General features: G+C 45.9%; 1 protein-coding gene across 1 annotated transcript in view; it reads left to right on the top strand.

The window, feature by feature from the left end:
* Positions 1-8,587, top strand: part of SLC12A4 (solute carrier family 12 member 4) — a 450,549-nt gene extending 441,962 nt beyond the window's left edge. The window contains exon 24 of the mRNA XM_069740162.1: positions 7,783-8,587. Within this exon, the coding sequence (XP_069596263.1) occupies positions 7,783-7,874 (92 nt within the window). The 3' untranslated portion in view covers positions 7,875-8,587. The remainder of the gene's footprint in view (positions 1-7,782) is intronic.
* Positions 8,588-15,842: the final 7,255 nt, after the last annotated feature.

The raw sequence follows: 15,842 nt of genomic DNA, 5'->3' as shown, positions 1-15,842 counted from the left end.
TTCAAGTATGGAATTGTCTTGAGGCTCGATCTGGACTTTCTCCCCAAAGTTGTGTCGACCCCGAATATAAATCAGAAAGTTGTACTTCCCTCCTAGTGCCAGCACCCTAGAAATCTCAAGGAGCAGATCTTTCACTCTCTAGATTTGAGGCAAGACTGTTCTCTACTACCTGGAAGCAACCAGTGACTGGAAATAGGACCCAAATTTATTCGTACAGTATGGGGGAATAAATAGAGATAAAAAGGCAGCAAAATCCACAATAACAAATTTCCAACGGATGAGAGAATCTTGGTGCAATTAACTGGGACGATATCCTGAGACACAAAAATACACAAAGAAAATGGGAGACGTTTATTAGCATCCTGGATAGGACCTGTGCACATTATATACCGTATGGGAATAAACATACTAGAAATAGGAGGAAACCAATATGGCTAAATAGAGCTGTAAGGGGTGCAATAAGTGACAAAAAGAAAGCATTTAGAGAATTAAAGGAAGTAGGTAGTGAGGAGGCATTAAATAAATACAGAAAATTAAATAAATTCTGTAAAAAGCAAATCAAGGCAGCAAAGATTGAGACAGAGAGACTCATTGCCAGAGAGAGTAAAAATAATCCTAAAATATTCTTTAACTACATAAATAGTAAGAAACTAAAAAATGATAGTGTTGGCCCCCTCAAAAATAGTCTGGGTGAAATGGTGGATGAGGATGAGGAAAAAGCCAATATGCTAAATGACTTTTTTTCATCAGTATTTACACAAGAAAATCCCATGGCAGACAAAATGTCTAGTGATAAAAATTCCCAATTAAATGTCACCTGCTTATCCCAGCAGGAAGTGCGGCGGCTGCTAAAAATCACTAAAATTGACAAATCTCCGGGCCCGGATGGGATACACCCTCGAGTACTGCAGGAATTAAGTACAGTCATTGATAGACCATTATTTTTAATCTTTAAAGACTCCATAATAACAGGGTCTGTGCCACAGGACTGGCGTATAGCAAATGTGGTGCCAATATTCAAAAAGGGAACAAAAACTGAACTCGGAAATTATAGGCCAGTAAGCTTAACCTCTACTGTGGGTAAAATCCTGGAGGGCATTCTAAGGGACGCTATACTGGAGTATCTAAAGAGGAATAACCTCATGACCCAGTATCAGCACGGGTTTACTAGGGACCGTTCATGCCAGACTAATTTGATGTGTTTCTATGAAGAGGTAAGTTCCGGATTGGACCAAGGGAACCCAGTGGATGTAGTGTATATGGACTTTTCAAAAGCTTTTGATACGGTGCCACACAAAAGGTTGATACATAAAATGAGAATAATGGGGATAGGGGAAAATATGTGCAAGTGGGTTGAGAGCTGGCTCAGGGATTGGAAACAAAGGGTGGTTATTAATGGAGCACACTCGGACTGGGTAGCGGTTAGCAGTGGGGTACCACAGGCAGGGCTGCCACTAGAAATTTCGGGGCCCCATACTGGCAAAATTTTCGGGGCCCCCTTGAGACTCCGCCCAGGCTCCACCCCAGCCCCGCCTCCAGGCTCCACCCCACGAACTGTCCACAGTCCCACCGCTCTCTCTTGGAAAATCTCCACTTCTCACCTATCACACATTGACAGTTCCCATCACCAGATCACACATATAGCCGGCAGCTTTTGTTTTGGCCAAAAGATTTTTTAAGCCGCCACCAGAACACGGTTGACACTTTTGGCCGGGCCCTACTCTACTGTAACCTACTAAATATTTGTTAAAATATGCAATACAATTTAGGTATATTTTTATTTATTTTTCAATTTTTAAAATGACCTATAATACTACATACAAGGAACAAATACCACAGCACTATGACCAGATGACATATTACCACCACAGTGATCGAATAATATCACATACAAGGAACAAATACCGCTACACCATGACCAGACCGCATATAACCAACAATGACTGAATACTACAATACTGATCAGTAATAAAAAAAAAAACCCACAATACTATCACCATCAGTGCCATTATGCACAGGAGATCTGTAATTAGTAAGCAGTGTCTGTGTACAGGTAATACAGTGATCACTGGTGACATTACACACAGGAGCTCTGTATATAATATATAGGTAATACAGTGATCACTGGTGACATTGTACACAGGACCTCTGTATATAGTATACAGTGTATAGTGTCAGTGTATAGGTAACACTGACTCACCAGTGACGTCTCTAGGTGAAGTCCTTCATCTTTCATCCAGCACAGACCGCCATCACTTCATCCAGCCAGGACTCGTCTCTGCAGGAAATGAAACAGTTATCTCGAGTTCCGCTTGTAGAACACATTACGTAATTTTCCCAACTTCTACATTACACCACATGAAGAAGGCAACATAGTATCACTCTACACAGTAACAGGACCGCCCCCCCATTTAAAACAGTATACTCAAAAAATAAAATAAATACATCACTGCAATAATAATATCCCTTAATTAGCCCCTATGGTAATATTCGCCATCCTAGCCCCCATGTGTCTCATTCCAGGCTCCAGCCATATGTTCTCCCATCCTGCCCTCATGAGTATCCATTCTGCCCCATATGATCTCCCCATCATGCCCCATCTGTCTCCATCGTATCCATCCTGCCCCATCTGTCTCCATTCTGCCCCATCTGTTTCCAATCCTGCCCCATTTATGTCCAGCACTCTGCCCCATCTGTGTACAGCACTCTGCCCAGCACTCTGCCCCATCTCTGTCCAGCACTCTGCCCCATCTCTGTCCAGCACTCTGCCCCATCTCTGTCCAGCACTCTGCCCCATCTCTGTCCAGCACTCTGCCCCATCTCTGTCCAGCACTCTGCCCCATCTCTGTCCAGCACTCTGCCCCATCTCTGTCCAGCACTCTGCCCCGTGTCCAGCTTTCTGCCCCTCCGTGTCCAGCTTTCTGCCCCCTCTGTGTCCAGCTTTACTGCCCCCTCTGTGTCCAGCCTTCTGCCCCCCGTGTCCAGCTTTACTGCCCCCCCTGTGTCCAGCTTTACTGCCCCCCCTGTGTCCAGCCTTCTGCCCCCCCTGTGTCCAGCTTTACTGCCCCCTGTGTCCAGCCTTCTGCCCCCCCTGTGTCCAGCTTTACTGCCCCACTGTGTCCAGCGGCCTTCTGCCCCCCTGTGTCCAGCCTTCTGCCCCCCGTGTCCAGCTTTACTGCCCCCCTGTGTCCAGCTTTACTGCCCCCCTGTGTCCTGCGGCCTTCTGCCCCCGTGTCCAGCTTTACTGCCCCCTCTGTGTCCAGCTTTACTGCCCCCTGTGTCCAGCCTTCTGCCCCCCGTGTCCATCTTTACTGCCCCCCTGTGTCCAGCGGCCTTCTGCCCCCCCTGTGTCCAGCTTTACTGCCCCCCTGTGTCCAGCGGCCTTTTGCCCCCTCTGTGTCCAGCCTTCTGCCCCCCCTGTGTCCAGCTTTACTGCCCCCCTGTGTCCAGCGGCCTTCTGCCCCTTTGTGTCCAGCTTTACTGCCCCCCTGTGTCCAGCGGCCTTCTGCCCCCTCTGTGTCCAGCTTTACAGCCCCCCTGTGTCCAGCGGCCTTCTGCCCCCTCTGTGTCCAGCTTTACTGCCCCCCTGTGTCCAGCGGCCTTCTGCCCCCTCTGTGTCCAGCCTTCTGCCCCCCCTGTGTCCAGCTTTACTGCCCCCCTGTGTCCAGCGGCCTTCTGCCCCCCGTGTCCAGCTTTACTGCCCCCGTGTCCAGCGGCCTACTGCCCCCTCTGTGTCCAGCTTTACTGCCCCCTGTGTCCACCTTTACTGCCCCCCCTGTGTCCAGCCTTCTGCCCCCCCTGTGTCCAGCTTTACTGCCCCCGTGTCCAGCGGCCTTCTGCCCCCCCTGTGTCCAGCTTTACTGCCCCCCTGTGTCCAGCGGCCTTCTGCCCCCTCTGTGTCCAGCCTTCTGCCCCCCCTGTGTCCAGCTTTACTGCCCCCCTGTGTCCAGCGGCCTTCTGCCCCCTCTGTGAACAGCCTTCTGCCCCCCCCTGTGTCCAGCTTTACTGCCCCCCTGTGTCCAGCGGCCTTCTGCCCCCTCTGTGTCCAGCTTTACTGCCCCCCTGTGTCCAGCGGCCTTCTGCCCCCTCTGTGTCCAGCCTTCTGCCCCCCCTGTGTCCAGCTTTACTGCCCCCCTGTGTCCAGCGGCCTTCTGCTCCCTCTGTGTCCAGCTTTACTGCCCCCCTGTGTCCAGCGGCCTTCTGCCCCCCCTGTGTCCAGCCTTCTGCCCCCCCTGTGTCCAGCTTTACTGCCCCCCTGTGTCCAGCGGCCTTCTGCCCCCTCTGTGTCCAGCTTTACTGCCCCCCTGTGTCCAGCGGCCTTCTGCCCCCCCTGTGTCCAGCGGCCTTCTGCCCAAACCCCCCCCCACCCCCCGATCGCCGCTCTCAATAAAAATAAAAAAAAGTTCTACTTACCTGCCGCGCTCCTCTCTCCACGCAGCTGCACCGTGCACTCGCCGGCGACTGACAATGACGTCGGCGACCTGCACGCTGCGGCTGGCAGCTGTTAACTATTGACGTGCGGGCGCGGGCCCGCACGTCAATAGCGTACAGCTGTAGCGCCGGCCGCCGCTAAGGGCCCGGTTCAGCCTGCGGCTGCCGGTAGGGGCCCGGTGAGCAGGTAAGAGGGGGCCCGATGCGGGCCCCCTCTGCTCACCGGGCCCCTTACGCCAGTCACGGCTGTAGTGCCCTGATGGCGGCCCTGACCACAGGGGTCAGTATTGGGCCCTCTTCTTTTTAACATATTTATTAATGACCTTGTAGGGGGCATTCAGAGTAGAATTTCAATATTTGCAGATGACACTAAACTCTGCAGGGTAATCAATACAGAGGAGGACAATTTTATATTACAGGATGATTTATGTAAACTAGAAGCTTGGGCTGATAAATGGCAAATGAGCTTTAATGGGGATAAATGTAAGGTCATGCACTTGGGTAGAAGTAATAAGATGTATAATTATGTGCTTAATTCTAAAACTCTGGGCAAAACCGTCAATGAAAAAGACCTGGGTGTATGGGTGGATGACAAACTCATATTCAGTGGCCAGTGTCAGGCAGCTGCTACAAAGGCAAATAAAATAATGGGATGCATTAAAAGAGGCATAGATGCTCATGAGGAGAATATAATTTTACCTCTATACAAGTCTATATAAGTTCGACCACACTTAGAATACTGTGCACAGTTCTGGTCTCCGGTGTATAAGAAAGACATAGCTGAACTGGAGCGGGTGCAGAGAAGAGCGACCAAGGTTATTAGAGGACTGGGGGGTCTGCAATACCAAGATAGGTTATTACACTTGGGGCTATTTAGTTTGGAAAAACGAAGACTAAGGGGTGATCTTATTTTAATGTATAAATATATGAGGGGATAGTACAAAGACCTTTCTGATGATCTTTTTAATCATAGACCTGAAACAGGGACAAGGGGGCATCCTCTGCGTTTGGAGGAAAAAAGGTTTAAGCATAATAACAGACGCGGATTCTTTACTGTAAGAACAGTGAGACTATGGGACTCTCTGCCGTATGATGTTGTAATGGGTGATTCATTACTTAAATTTAAGAGGGGACTGGATACCTTTCTGGAAAAGTATAATGTTACAGGGTATATACACTAGATTCCCTGATAGGGCGTTGATCCAGGGAACTAGTCTGATTGTCGTATGTGGAGTCGGGAAGGAATTTTTTTCCCCAATGTGGAGCTTACTCTTTGCCACATGGGTTTTTTTTGCCTTCCTCTGGATCAACATGTTAGGGCATGTTAGGTTAGGCTATGGGTTGAACTAGATGGACATATAATCTTCCTTCAACCTTAATAACTATGTAACTATGTAACAAGGTAAATCAGATTCACAATTGGACTGGCCAACAAGGCAGGTGGGAAAACCTCCTCTTAAGACATTTGAAGCTCATTCAACTAGCGCCACTTCATTGGCAGAAAGAGGGGGGGCATCATTAACTCAGATTTGTAGGCCGCAACATAGTCAAGTCTGAATAACTTTTCGAGACATTACAAACTAGATATAGTCTCAGGGCAAGTGACCTTCGGTAGGAAAGTTCTTCATGCAGTAGTCCCATCCTAGAACTCCATACTTTGGTATTCTCCATACTGCTGTCAGGATTGATGACCTGGAAAACGGTATTTAGACCTACTGGTAATTGTGTTTCCAGGGATCCATCCTGACAACACGGCTAGTTCCCTTCTGAGAAATTCTATACTTCTGTGACGTAACGTTTGTATAAAGAATGGTCAATAAATTTTGTTGCATCCATCTTGTTGTGGTACTTGGAAAATAAACTGAGGGTGGAGATGGGAGGGTCATTTTAAGCTCTCGTATCCTGTCCCAAGGATAAGGCTGGGTTACACTGCGTTAGAGGCGTCCGTTAGACAGACTATGTTACACCCTGGCATAACACGGTGTAACGCAGTCTGTTAACGCCACCATTAAGTCCTATGTCGGACTCATCGCTAGCGCACGCCCACAATCGCTAGCGATGTGCCGTCATTGAGTGACGGACCCTGGGACGCGAACTGCATCGTTTCCGGGTCTGTCACTGCTAGCTCTATCTGCGCTAGTGCGACGACATAACGCAAGTGCCTATAACAGCAGCCCGCTAATGCATGTGTTGAACGGGCTGCTGTTAACGCAATGTGAACCCTGTCTAAGAAGGATGACCTCCATAGTGCTGTCAGGATAGAATCCTGGAAACAGTGACAACCATGGCTCAGCTATCACTTAAGACAAGCTCTCAGTGGCCATGGCACTGGCACAACTCGTGTGTCATGCACGATCGTCATGATGTACCTATACGTTATCGGTCGGGAATCTCTATCCAACCCTGACGTCAGATGTCGTGAATACCTGCACATGTGCCACTTGCTTTCAGTACACTGTAGCGCCAAAACATGCAAACATAAAATATGAAAGTTAGACTGCATTACTGCACTAGAAATATGAAAAAATAAGAGTGTTTAGCGCATAAATTGGCCAATTTACGTGTACCTGGTAGCCACTTTACGGCATCTCTCGTATACCAGGTCCTGCGCTTTCCCTGCTGAGACCAAACGTCTTCATCTGAATGGGTACCTGTGAAACCTCTTCTTAGACTAAATTTCTCTCTCTGTGGAGGGGTAATGGACCTGCTGCGATTAAAACACCTGTCTGTGGCTAAGAGGCGGAGTGCTCGTTCAGAAGGCTAGTAAATACAAATTTCAAGAAACTGACCGTCTCATCCAAACATAGATCAAGTGTGAACAGGTGCTGAACCTAGAGTCACCAACTCGTACACAGTCAAACAAGAAATTTAGTCTAAGAGGAGGTTTCACAGGTACCCATTCAAATGAAGACGTTTGTTCTCAGCAGGGAAAGCGTAGGACCTGGTATACGAGAGATGCCGTAAAGTGGCTACCAGGTACACCTAAATTGGCCAATTTATACGCTAAACGCTCTCATTTTTTCAAATTTCTAGTGCAGTAATGCAGTCTAACTTTCATATTTTATGTTTGCATGTTTTGGCGCTACAGTGTGCTGCCTTGTTTGTTTGACTGTGTACGAGTTGGTGACTCTAGGTTCAGCACCTGTTCACACTTGATCTATGTTTGGATGTGACGGGCAGTTTTTTGAAACTTTCTTTCAGTAGACTTGACATCACCAGCCCGCATCACCCTTTTAAATTATTTTGTATTATTTATGGAATTATTTAATAAAATGTCAATAGTGTATTATATGTTATGCTTTTTGCATTTAATTTTAAAATGTTTGTTAAATCCTTAAACTTAAACTACAGACATGGAATTCCTCGAGGTGTTAACAGAGGGTCTGGAAAGAGTGTTACTGGTTCGAGGAGGGGGAAGAGAAGTTATTACCATATATTCTTGATGCCGGACCATTCACACCTTTTGTGCCTTTTGATGAGTTTTTGCTTTCTTAAAAAAAAAATTCAGGAATCTTTAACATTTTTATCCCGATAGCAACCCATATATGTTTACACATTCTGACATTATCCCCCCAGTTCAGCCATACAAAGCTGTATTTTAATGATGTTTACTTGGGTGGATAGCAGGCTGTCTAGAAATTATTGGTTTAAGGTGTTAATGTTTTTCAATAGCATGGCATATTATAGTAGAAACACACTGCAATGCACTGGTGAAAATTGTCAGCACTTTAATTTGTAACTTATGTTGTTCACATAAATGGAGATTATGATATACAATATTTAAAGTGTTTTACAGGCGCAGAGGCTGCAATTCCTGAGATAGGATAAGAACCATCTTTCTTTCTTGTTGTAAATAAGGATATACAAAGATTTCTTAAAAGGAAACTGAAGGCATTTTTCTAGTATTAATCCACTTTATATTATCCCCTAAACAGTTGGAATGAAGATTGTTCTCACCAGCCTTCACTGCCACATAGTCATTAGGAAAAATGTAACTGTCTAGAGACAAATCAATTAGGTTTTAAGTCATACTAATAAAATTGAGTGAATTTTAATGAAACTTTTTTTCTTAGTTCCACATGTCTTACAGAAAAACATAAAGCAAAGAGTAAGAGGGCACATTTACAAAAAAAGCAGAGTAAGAGGGCACATTTACAAAAAAAAACTAAAGTTAATATATTAAAGTATACCTAAAAAAAAAACTTGCAAAATGCAAATCCACATGCCCTACAATGTATGGAAAGTGAATTGACACCAAGCTGCTATTTGATATTCATAGTAAAGAACAAGTTAAATACTTTTTCTGGGTATTAATGGTAAGCAAGACCTTCTACAGTATCTTTAAGCTTGATCCAAGTTAGGCATTTAACATAAGTATACATTTATATGCATGTTTTATCTACATGTAAATTGGGACTTGGGCTCCTATACACAATTAATGCTGGCTGAAGCCACCGATGATCAAAGGGTTTAGATGATCAATGGGTTTAGCTGACAGTCTGTTGTCTATTGAGGCCTCAAGGTACCTTCACACTAAACGACGCTGCAGCGATCCAGACAACGATCCGGATCGCTGCAGCGTCGCTGTTTGGTCGCTGGAGAGCTGTCACACAGACCGCTCTCCAGCGACCAACGATGCCGGTAACCAGGGTAAACATCGGGTTACTAAGCGCAGGGCCGCGCTTAGTAACCCGATGTTTACCCTGGTTACCATCCTAAAAGTAAAAAAACCAAACGCTACATACTTACCTACCGCTGTCTGTCCCCGGCACTTTGCTTCTCTGCTCTGGCTGTGAGCGCCAGGCAGCCAGAAAGCAGAGCGGTGACGTCACCGCTCTGCTTTCCGGCCGCTGTGCTCACAGCCAGAGCAGAGAAGCAAAGCGCCGGGGACAGACAGCGGTAGGTAAGTATGTAGCGTTTGTTTTTTTTACTTTTAGGATGGTAACCAGGGTAAACATCGGGTTACTAAGCGCGGCCCTGCGCTTAGTAACCCGATGTTTACCCTGGTTACCAGCGAAGACATCGCTGAATCGGTGTCACACACGCCGATTCAGCGATGTCAGCGGGAGAGCCAGCGACCAAAGAAAGGTCTGGCCCTCTAGCCCTGACCAACGACATCACAGCAGGATTCTGAAAGCTGCTGCGTGTCAAACTAAACGATATCGCTAGCGAGGATGCTGCAACGTCACGGATTGCTAGCGATATCGTTTAGTGTGAAGGTACCTTCAGACAATTGATTGTTGGGTGGCTTAAGGATCCGGACATGTCCAGTTTAAAACTGAGGATCCTTTTTGTTCTCGCTTGAGATGAGCCACCAATAGATGTGTCTGCCAGCTGCTCATAGAGAACAAAAAAGTGCTTAGCTGACTGAGCACTCATGTGTATGGGAGATCTGATCAAGATGATCAGCCGACAGCAGTCTATTGTGTATGGTGGGCTTTAGGTCACAATAGTAAAGGCCTTTTCACATATGTTGAAAAGTTTTTTGAACTCTCATTCCCTATAAAACTTGACACTCATTAAATGTTCTTAATTTTCTATTTCCAGTTATTTAAATTGTTCAGCAGTATTTTTCTTTGTGCAGATTTTCAGTGTAAGATTTAAAAGGGCTCTGTCAGCACAGAATGACCACTAAGTCCCACCGCCAGGGCTTCATGTCGGAGCCAATTGTTTATATACACCCTCTCACCTGCTTGTTTTCCTTCGATCTCCACCACCCCTTTATATGATTAAGAGCTCTGGCTTGTTAAAATTAAGTCTCCCTAAGGAGACATTAAAATACACCCCCTTGATATTGCAAACACATTTGCAGATTACTTTGAAAACCTATACAACCTCGAACAAGATGCCAAAATATGTTCTCCAAGTAGCAATTCTATACAGTCATTTCTTGATAGTTTAAATCTACCCAAAATAATCACAAAGGATTTAGATTTTATTAACAGGCCCTTCTCTGAAGAAGAGATTTTGGACACCATTAATAAACTCAAATCCCCAAAGTCGCCTGGTCCAGACGGGTTTACTAACGAATATTTTAAAACCTTCTCTAAAAACCTAGCTCCCCATCTAGAAAACCTGTTTAACTTCGCTTCACAACAGGGATCCTTCCCGAAAGAAATGTTAGAGGCCACGTTCATAATGATACCAAAAGAGAATATACATATAGAATGTTGGGTAGGAAAGTTATTTTAATAGTTTGTAGGCATGCCATCCAAGAGATGTCCAGCTTACCTACTCTTAGTTCTGGTCTAAGGGTGTTTAACAGGGAAGTTATATTTCTAGAGACTAGGTTTTGGGATGGGGATGTAATCTCTATGGCCAATTATGGAATGCTATCTTTAACCCACATAAATGAGAATAACTTTTTGAGTTTATCGATTAAAGTTGGGGGCAAGATATTGGGAGTATCATTGATTTTGTCATGTTCAATTTATATAGTGAGATCTTAGAAAAGTTGGATAGGATGTTCATCGGGCTTGGAGGGAGTTAACAGGATCTGAGCATGAGATTGACATCGTCGGTATATAGACCTATGGGATGTTCTGCTCTTCCTATATTTATTCCTTTTATTGCCGCACATGTACGAATTTTCTCTGCCAGTGGCTCCATAATTAAGGCAAATATTGTAGGTGACAGCGGGCATCCTTGACTCGTCCCATTTGAGATGGAGAAATTGTCAGAAATGAACCCAGCCGCAGAGACTCTTGCTTTGGGAGAGGTATATAGTGCTTTAATGGCACTTTTGTTACAGCCTGAGAGACCAAATTTGGCAAGGACTGCCTGCAGGTATCCTTAATGTACCCGATCAAATGCTTTCTCTGCCTCTAGTGAAAGAAGCACACTGGGGACCCTGGAAACCTCTGCTATATACATTACATTTGTAATGTGCCGGGTCGCATCCCTAGCCTACCTCCCTGGAACAAAGCCCATATGATCCGATGCAACTAGCCGAGTCAGAACTGTATTCTCTGGGCAAGGAGTTTCGAATGAATTTTAATGTTGCAATTAAGAAGCGAGATTGGTCTAAAGTTTTCTGGTTTATTGGGAGGTTTGCCTGGCTTGGGTAGCGTTATTATGGTTGCTTCTTAGTACTGAGGGTCAATTTTATCAGATTCCTTCCAACTCAGGAAAAGTCTCCGCAAATATGGAGGTAGAGCATCAGCAAGGAATTTGTAGTAATCATTTGGGAGATCGTCTGAAAATGGGGCAGATTGTAATTTAGAAGCTTTAGTTGCAGTGACAATTTCTCTAAGCTGGAAAAGAGCATCAACTGATTCTAATTCGATTGCGAATTGAGATATTGATTTGGCTTTTATCCTAAGTCATATTGCACGACTCGTTAAAGGGTTGATTGTGACTTGTAGGATCGCTACTTCCAACAGGTGGCGCTATAGAGTTTAAGTCCTCTTTTTCTCAGAAGAGGCAATTTGCATACTGATTGTAATTGGGAGTCAGTAACCATAGGAAGGTGAACTGAATTTAAGAAATCACTAATTTGTTGGGAGGATGGGCGATGGAGATTAGGGTCTAGGTGTAAATTATATAGGCGAGAGTAGTATTCCGCAAAGCAGTTGGTGATATTGTTGGGGTCACAAATCTTTGTGCCTCTTGAATCAATTAAGTATTCTATCCTACTTTTAGCTGTTGTTTTTTTAATTCTGCGTGCTAGTAAAGCACCTGCTCTGTCGCCTAGCGCATAGAAATTAGCCTTAACTCTCTTTAGATTTTTTTCAGATTTAAACAATAATAGTTTCCTAAGCTCGTTCCTGGCCTCCAAAAGTTTATTTCCTATTATGGGATGTCTATTCTCTTTTTTTTTTTTGTCTTTCCAAGTTAGCTCTTTGCACCAGAAGGGCTTTTACATTTTCTTCTCTGATCCTTTTCTCCCTTGCTGATAATTTTATGCATACCCCCCTCAAATATGCTTTGTGGGCAGACCAAAGAGTTTCATCTGAAACTTCTCCATTATTGTTGTCAAAAAATTGTGTAGCTTCCCTAGTTAGTTCTCTATTTATTTCGGATTTTAATAGGAATGTATTTAGCCTCCAAATACTAATAGGGCGTGGTCTGACCACGTAATGGAACTGATTTTAGAATTTTTACAGATAGCTAAAGCTCTCTTGTCTACTAAAAAGTAGTCCATTCTAGAAAGGGATGAGTGTCTAGGAGAGAAATAGTAGTAGTCTCTCTCGCTGGCATGTGGTATCGCCATATATCGTTTAACCCTTCCTCAGCTATAAGGGTTTTTAATTTTTCTCTATACGATGTACGATCTGAGTCAGTATCTAGAGTTGCCGATATCGGGATGTTAAAATCCTTGCAAATGATTAAAGGACCCATTACCATCGGTTGGATCTTTTTCAGTACTTTACTAAAGAATTTCTTGGGGGAAGAATTGGGACTGTATAACATGGAAAGAATATATTTTGTGCCAAATATTGAGCAATAGAGAATTAAAAATTGTTACACCCGGTCTGTTTACTGTACCTCCAGGGGGTCTCCGTCAGGACTCTCACTCTGTGCCAGCTTCACGCTGTCTGGACGCAGCCCCCACCCCTCCTTCCTCTCCTGCTTCCTGGCGTGCGGCCAGCAGGTTTCCTGGCAGGGTTCTTAGGTCGCACACACGCTCGCTCCCGGTCTCTTAAAGAGACAGTGTGCATTTTCCAAATGTTGCCTCTAACCAATGGCGTGTGTTTGTCTATTATTTCTAGCCCTTCCACCATAGGGAGGGCGCCGGAGCAACAAGTATCTACTATTGCTAACTTCCGGTTCCTGTTATTCTGCGCTTCAGTTTTTGAAGTATCTGCAAGGAACTCTGCTTATTCTGTCTGTTTCCACAGATCTTCTGCTACCAGTTACCCGGCTAATCTGGACTGCATCCGCAGTATCTACACTGGACCCATCTAGTCCTGCCAGTCCGCCAGCCTCACTTCCGGACCACGCCAGTACCACCGGCACCAGCTTCTATACCCGGTATCCTCCAGTCACCTCTGCAATACCCGCTAACCTTGCTGGTCCGTCTGTTCCGCTGGGACAGCCACCACGAGTACGGGGTCTAACTGAAGGTAGCACCCGTGTCCTCCAGGCATTCCATTCTGTCCCTGTTCGAGGGGACTTACTACGGGTGTCTGTGACTCACGCAGTAACGCCCCCTTCGGAGGCCCCTGGACTGTGGTCTAGTGGTTCCACATCAAACCTTAATAAATACGAATGTGAACTTCTACATCTGTGCCTCCGTATCCATTCATTACAGATTGCTCCGGCCATGGAACCTGCTGGATCCCAGAAGACACCAGTCATGGAGTTACGACAGGAGATCTCCCAGCTGAAGGAGCAACAGGATAAGATCATGCCTTTCCTGCACAATGTATCTGCTCGCCTGTATAGTCTGGCTTCTTCGATTGCACCTGCTCCTGCCACCTGTGTCCAGGTATCGAACTGCACAGCAAGTAAGGATTCTCGCCTAGCGGCTCCCACCCGCTTCCGAGGCGACCCCATTTTGTGTCGAGGGTTCATAAATCCGTGCACACTGCACTTCGAACTATTGGGGCATAGGTTTGCTTCTGATTTGGCTAAAGTTGGCTTCATCATGTCCCACCTTGATGGAGAGGCGCTCGCCTGGATGAATGCGCTGTGGGAGAGGGTGGATCCGTTGGTTACAAATCTCCAGTCTTTCCTAGAGGCATTTTGCAAGACCTTTGACAAACCTGGTCGTACTACGTCGACAGCTTCTGCTCTGCTTCGACTACGACAGAAGACTCTTACGGTGGCTCAGTATGTGGTGCAGTTCCGTACTCTTTCATCTGAACTTTCCTGGAACAATGAGGCTTTGGTGGCTACCTTCTGGCAGGGACTCTCTGGACGAGTTAAGGATGAGTTGGCGGGACCAGTCTTGCCTACGGTTCTGGATGACTGTTATGGCTGGCAATCAGGCAACACAGCGTGCAGTAATTAGCGCACATACAGAGATCTGGCAATAACCAAAAACAATAGGACAAGCTCTGAGACGTGGAATCTCTGTAGACTGCAGTACCTGATCTATCCTCACACAACTATAAGCAGCAGTGGATTGCGCCTATAACTACCTATGCAACTCGGCACTGCCTGAGGAGCTGACTAGCCTGAAGATAGAAATACAAGCCTGACTTACCTCAGAGAAATACCCCAAAGGAATAGGCAGCCCCCCACATATAATGACTGTTAGCAAGATGAAAAGACAAACGTAGGAATGAAATAGATTCAGCAAAGTGAGGCCCGATATTCTAGACAGAGCGAGGATAGCAAAGAGAACTATGCAGTCTACAAAAAACCCTAAAACGAAAACCACGCAAAGGGGCAAAAAGACCCACCGTGCCGAACTAACAGCACGGCGGTGCACCCCTTTGCTTCTCAGAGCTTCCAGCAAAAGTTAATAGCAAGCTGGACAGAAAAAACAGAAAACAAACTAGAAGCACTTATCTAGCAGAGCAGCAGGCCCAAGGAAAGATGCAGTAGCTCAGATCCAACACTGGAACATTGACAAGGAGCAAGGAAGACAGACTCAGGTGGAGCTAAATAGCAAGGCAGCCAACGAGCTCACCAAAACACCTGAGGGAGGAAGCCCAGAGACTGCAATACCACTTGTGACCACAGAAGTGAACTCAGCCACAGAATTCACAACAGTACCCCCCCTTGAGGAGGGGTCACCGAACCCTCACCAGAACCCCCAGGCCGACCAGGATGAGCCACATGAAAGGCACGAACAAGATCTGGGGCATGGACATCAGAGGCAAAAACCCAGGAATTATCTTCCTGAGCATAACCCTTCCATTTGACCAGATACTGGAGTTTCCGTCTAGAGACACGAGAATCCAAAATCTTCTCCACAATATACTCCAATTCCCCCTCCACCAAAACAGGGGCAGGAGGCTCCACAGATGGAACCATAGGTGCCACGTATCTCCTCAACAACGACCTATGGAATACATTATGTATGGAAAAGGAGTCTGGGAGGGTCAGACGAAAAGACACCGGATTGAGAATCTCAGAAATCCTATACGGACCAATAAAACGAGGTTTAAATTTAGGAGAGGAAACCTTCATAGGAATATGACGAGAAGATAACCAAACCAGATCCCCAACACGAAGTCGGGGTCCCACACGGCGTCTGCGATTAGCGAAAAGCTGAGCCTTCTCCTGGGACAAGGTCAAATTGTCCACCACCTGAGTCCAGATCTGCTGCAACCTGTCCACCACAGAATCCACACCAGGACAGTCCGAAGACTCAACCTGTCCTGAAGAGAAACGAGGATGGAACCCAGAATTGCAGAAAAATGGAGAGACCAAGGTAGCCGAGCTGGCCCGATTATTAAGGGCGAACTCAGCCAACGGCAAAAATGACACCCAATCATCCTGGTCAGCGGAAACAAAAC

Source organism: Ranitomeya imitator, chromosome 9 (genome assembly GCF_032444005.1).
Source record: "Ranitomeya imitator isolate aRanImi1 chromosome 9, aRanImi1.pri, whole genome shotgun sequence".
NCBI lineage: Eukaryota > Metazoa > Chordata > Amphibia > Anura > Dendrobatidae > Ranitomeya > Ranitomeya imitator.
Note: the sequence above shows the minus strand (reverse complement) of the source record. Positions and strands in the feature narration are given on the sequence as shown.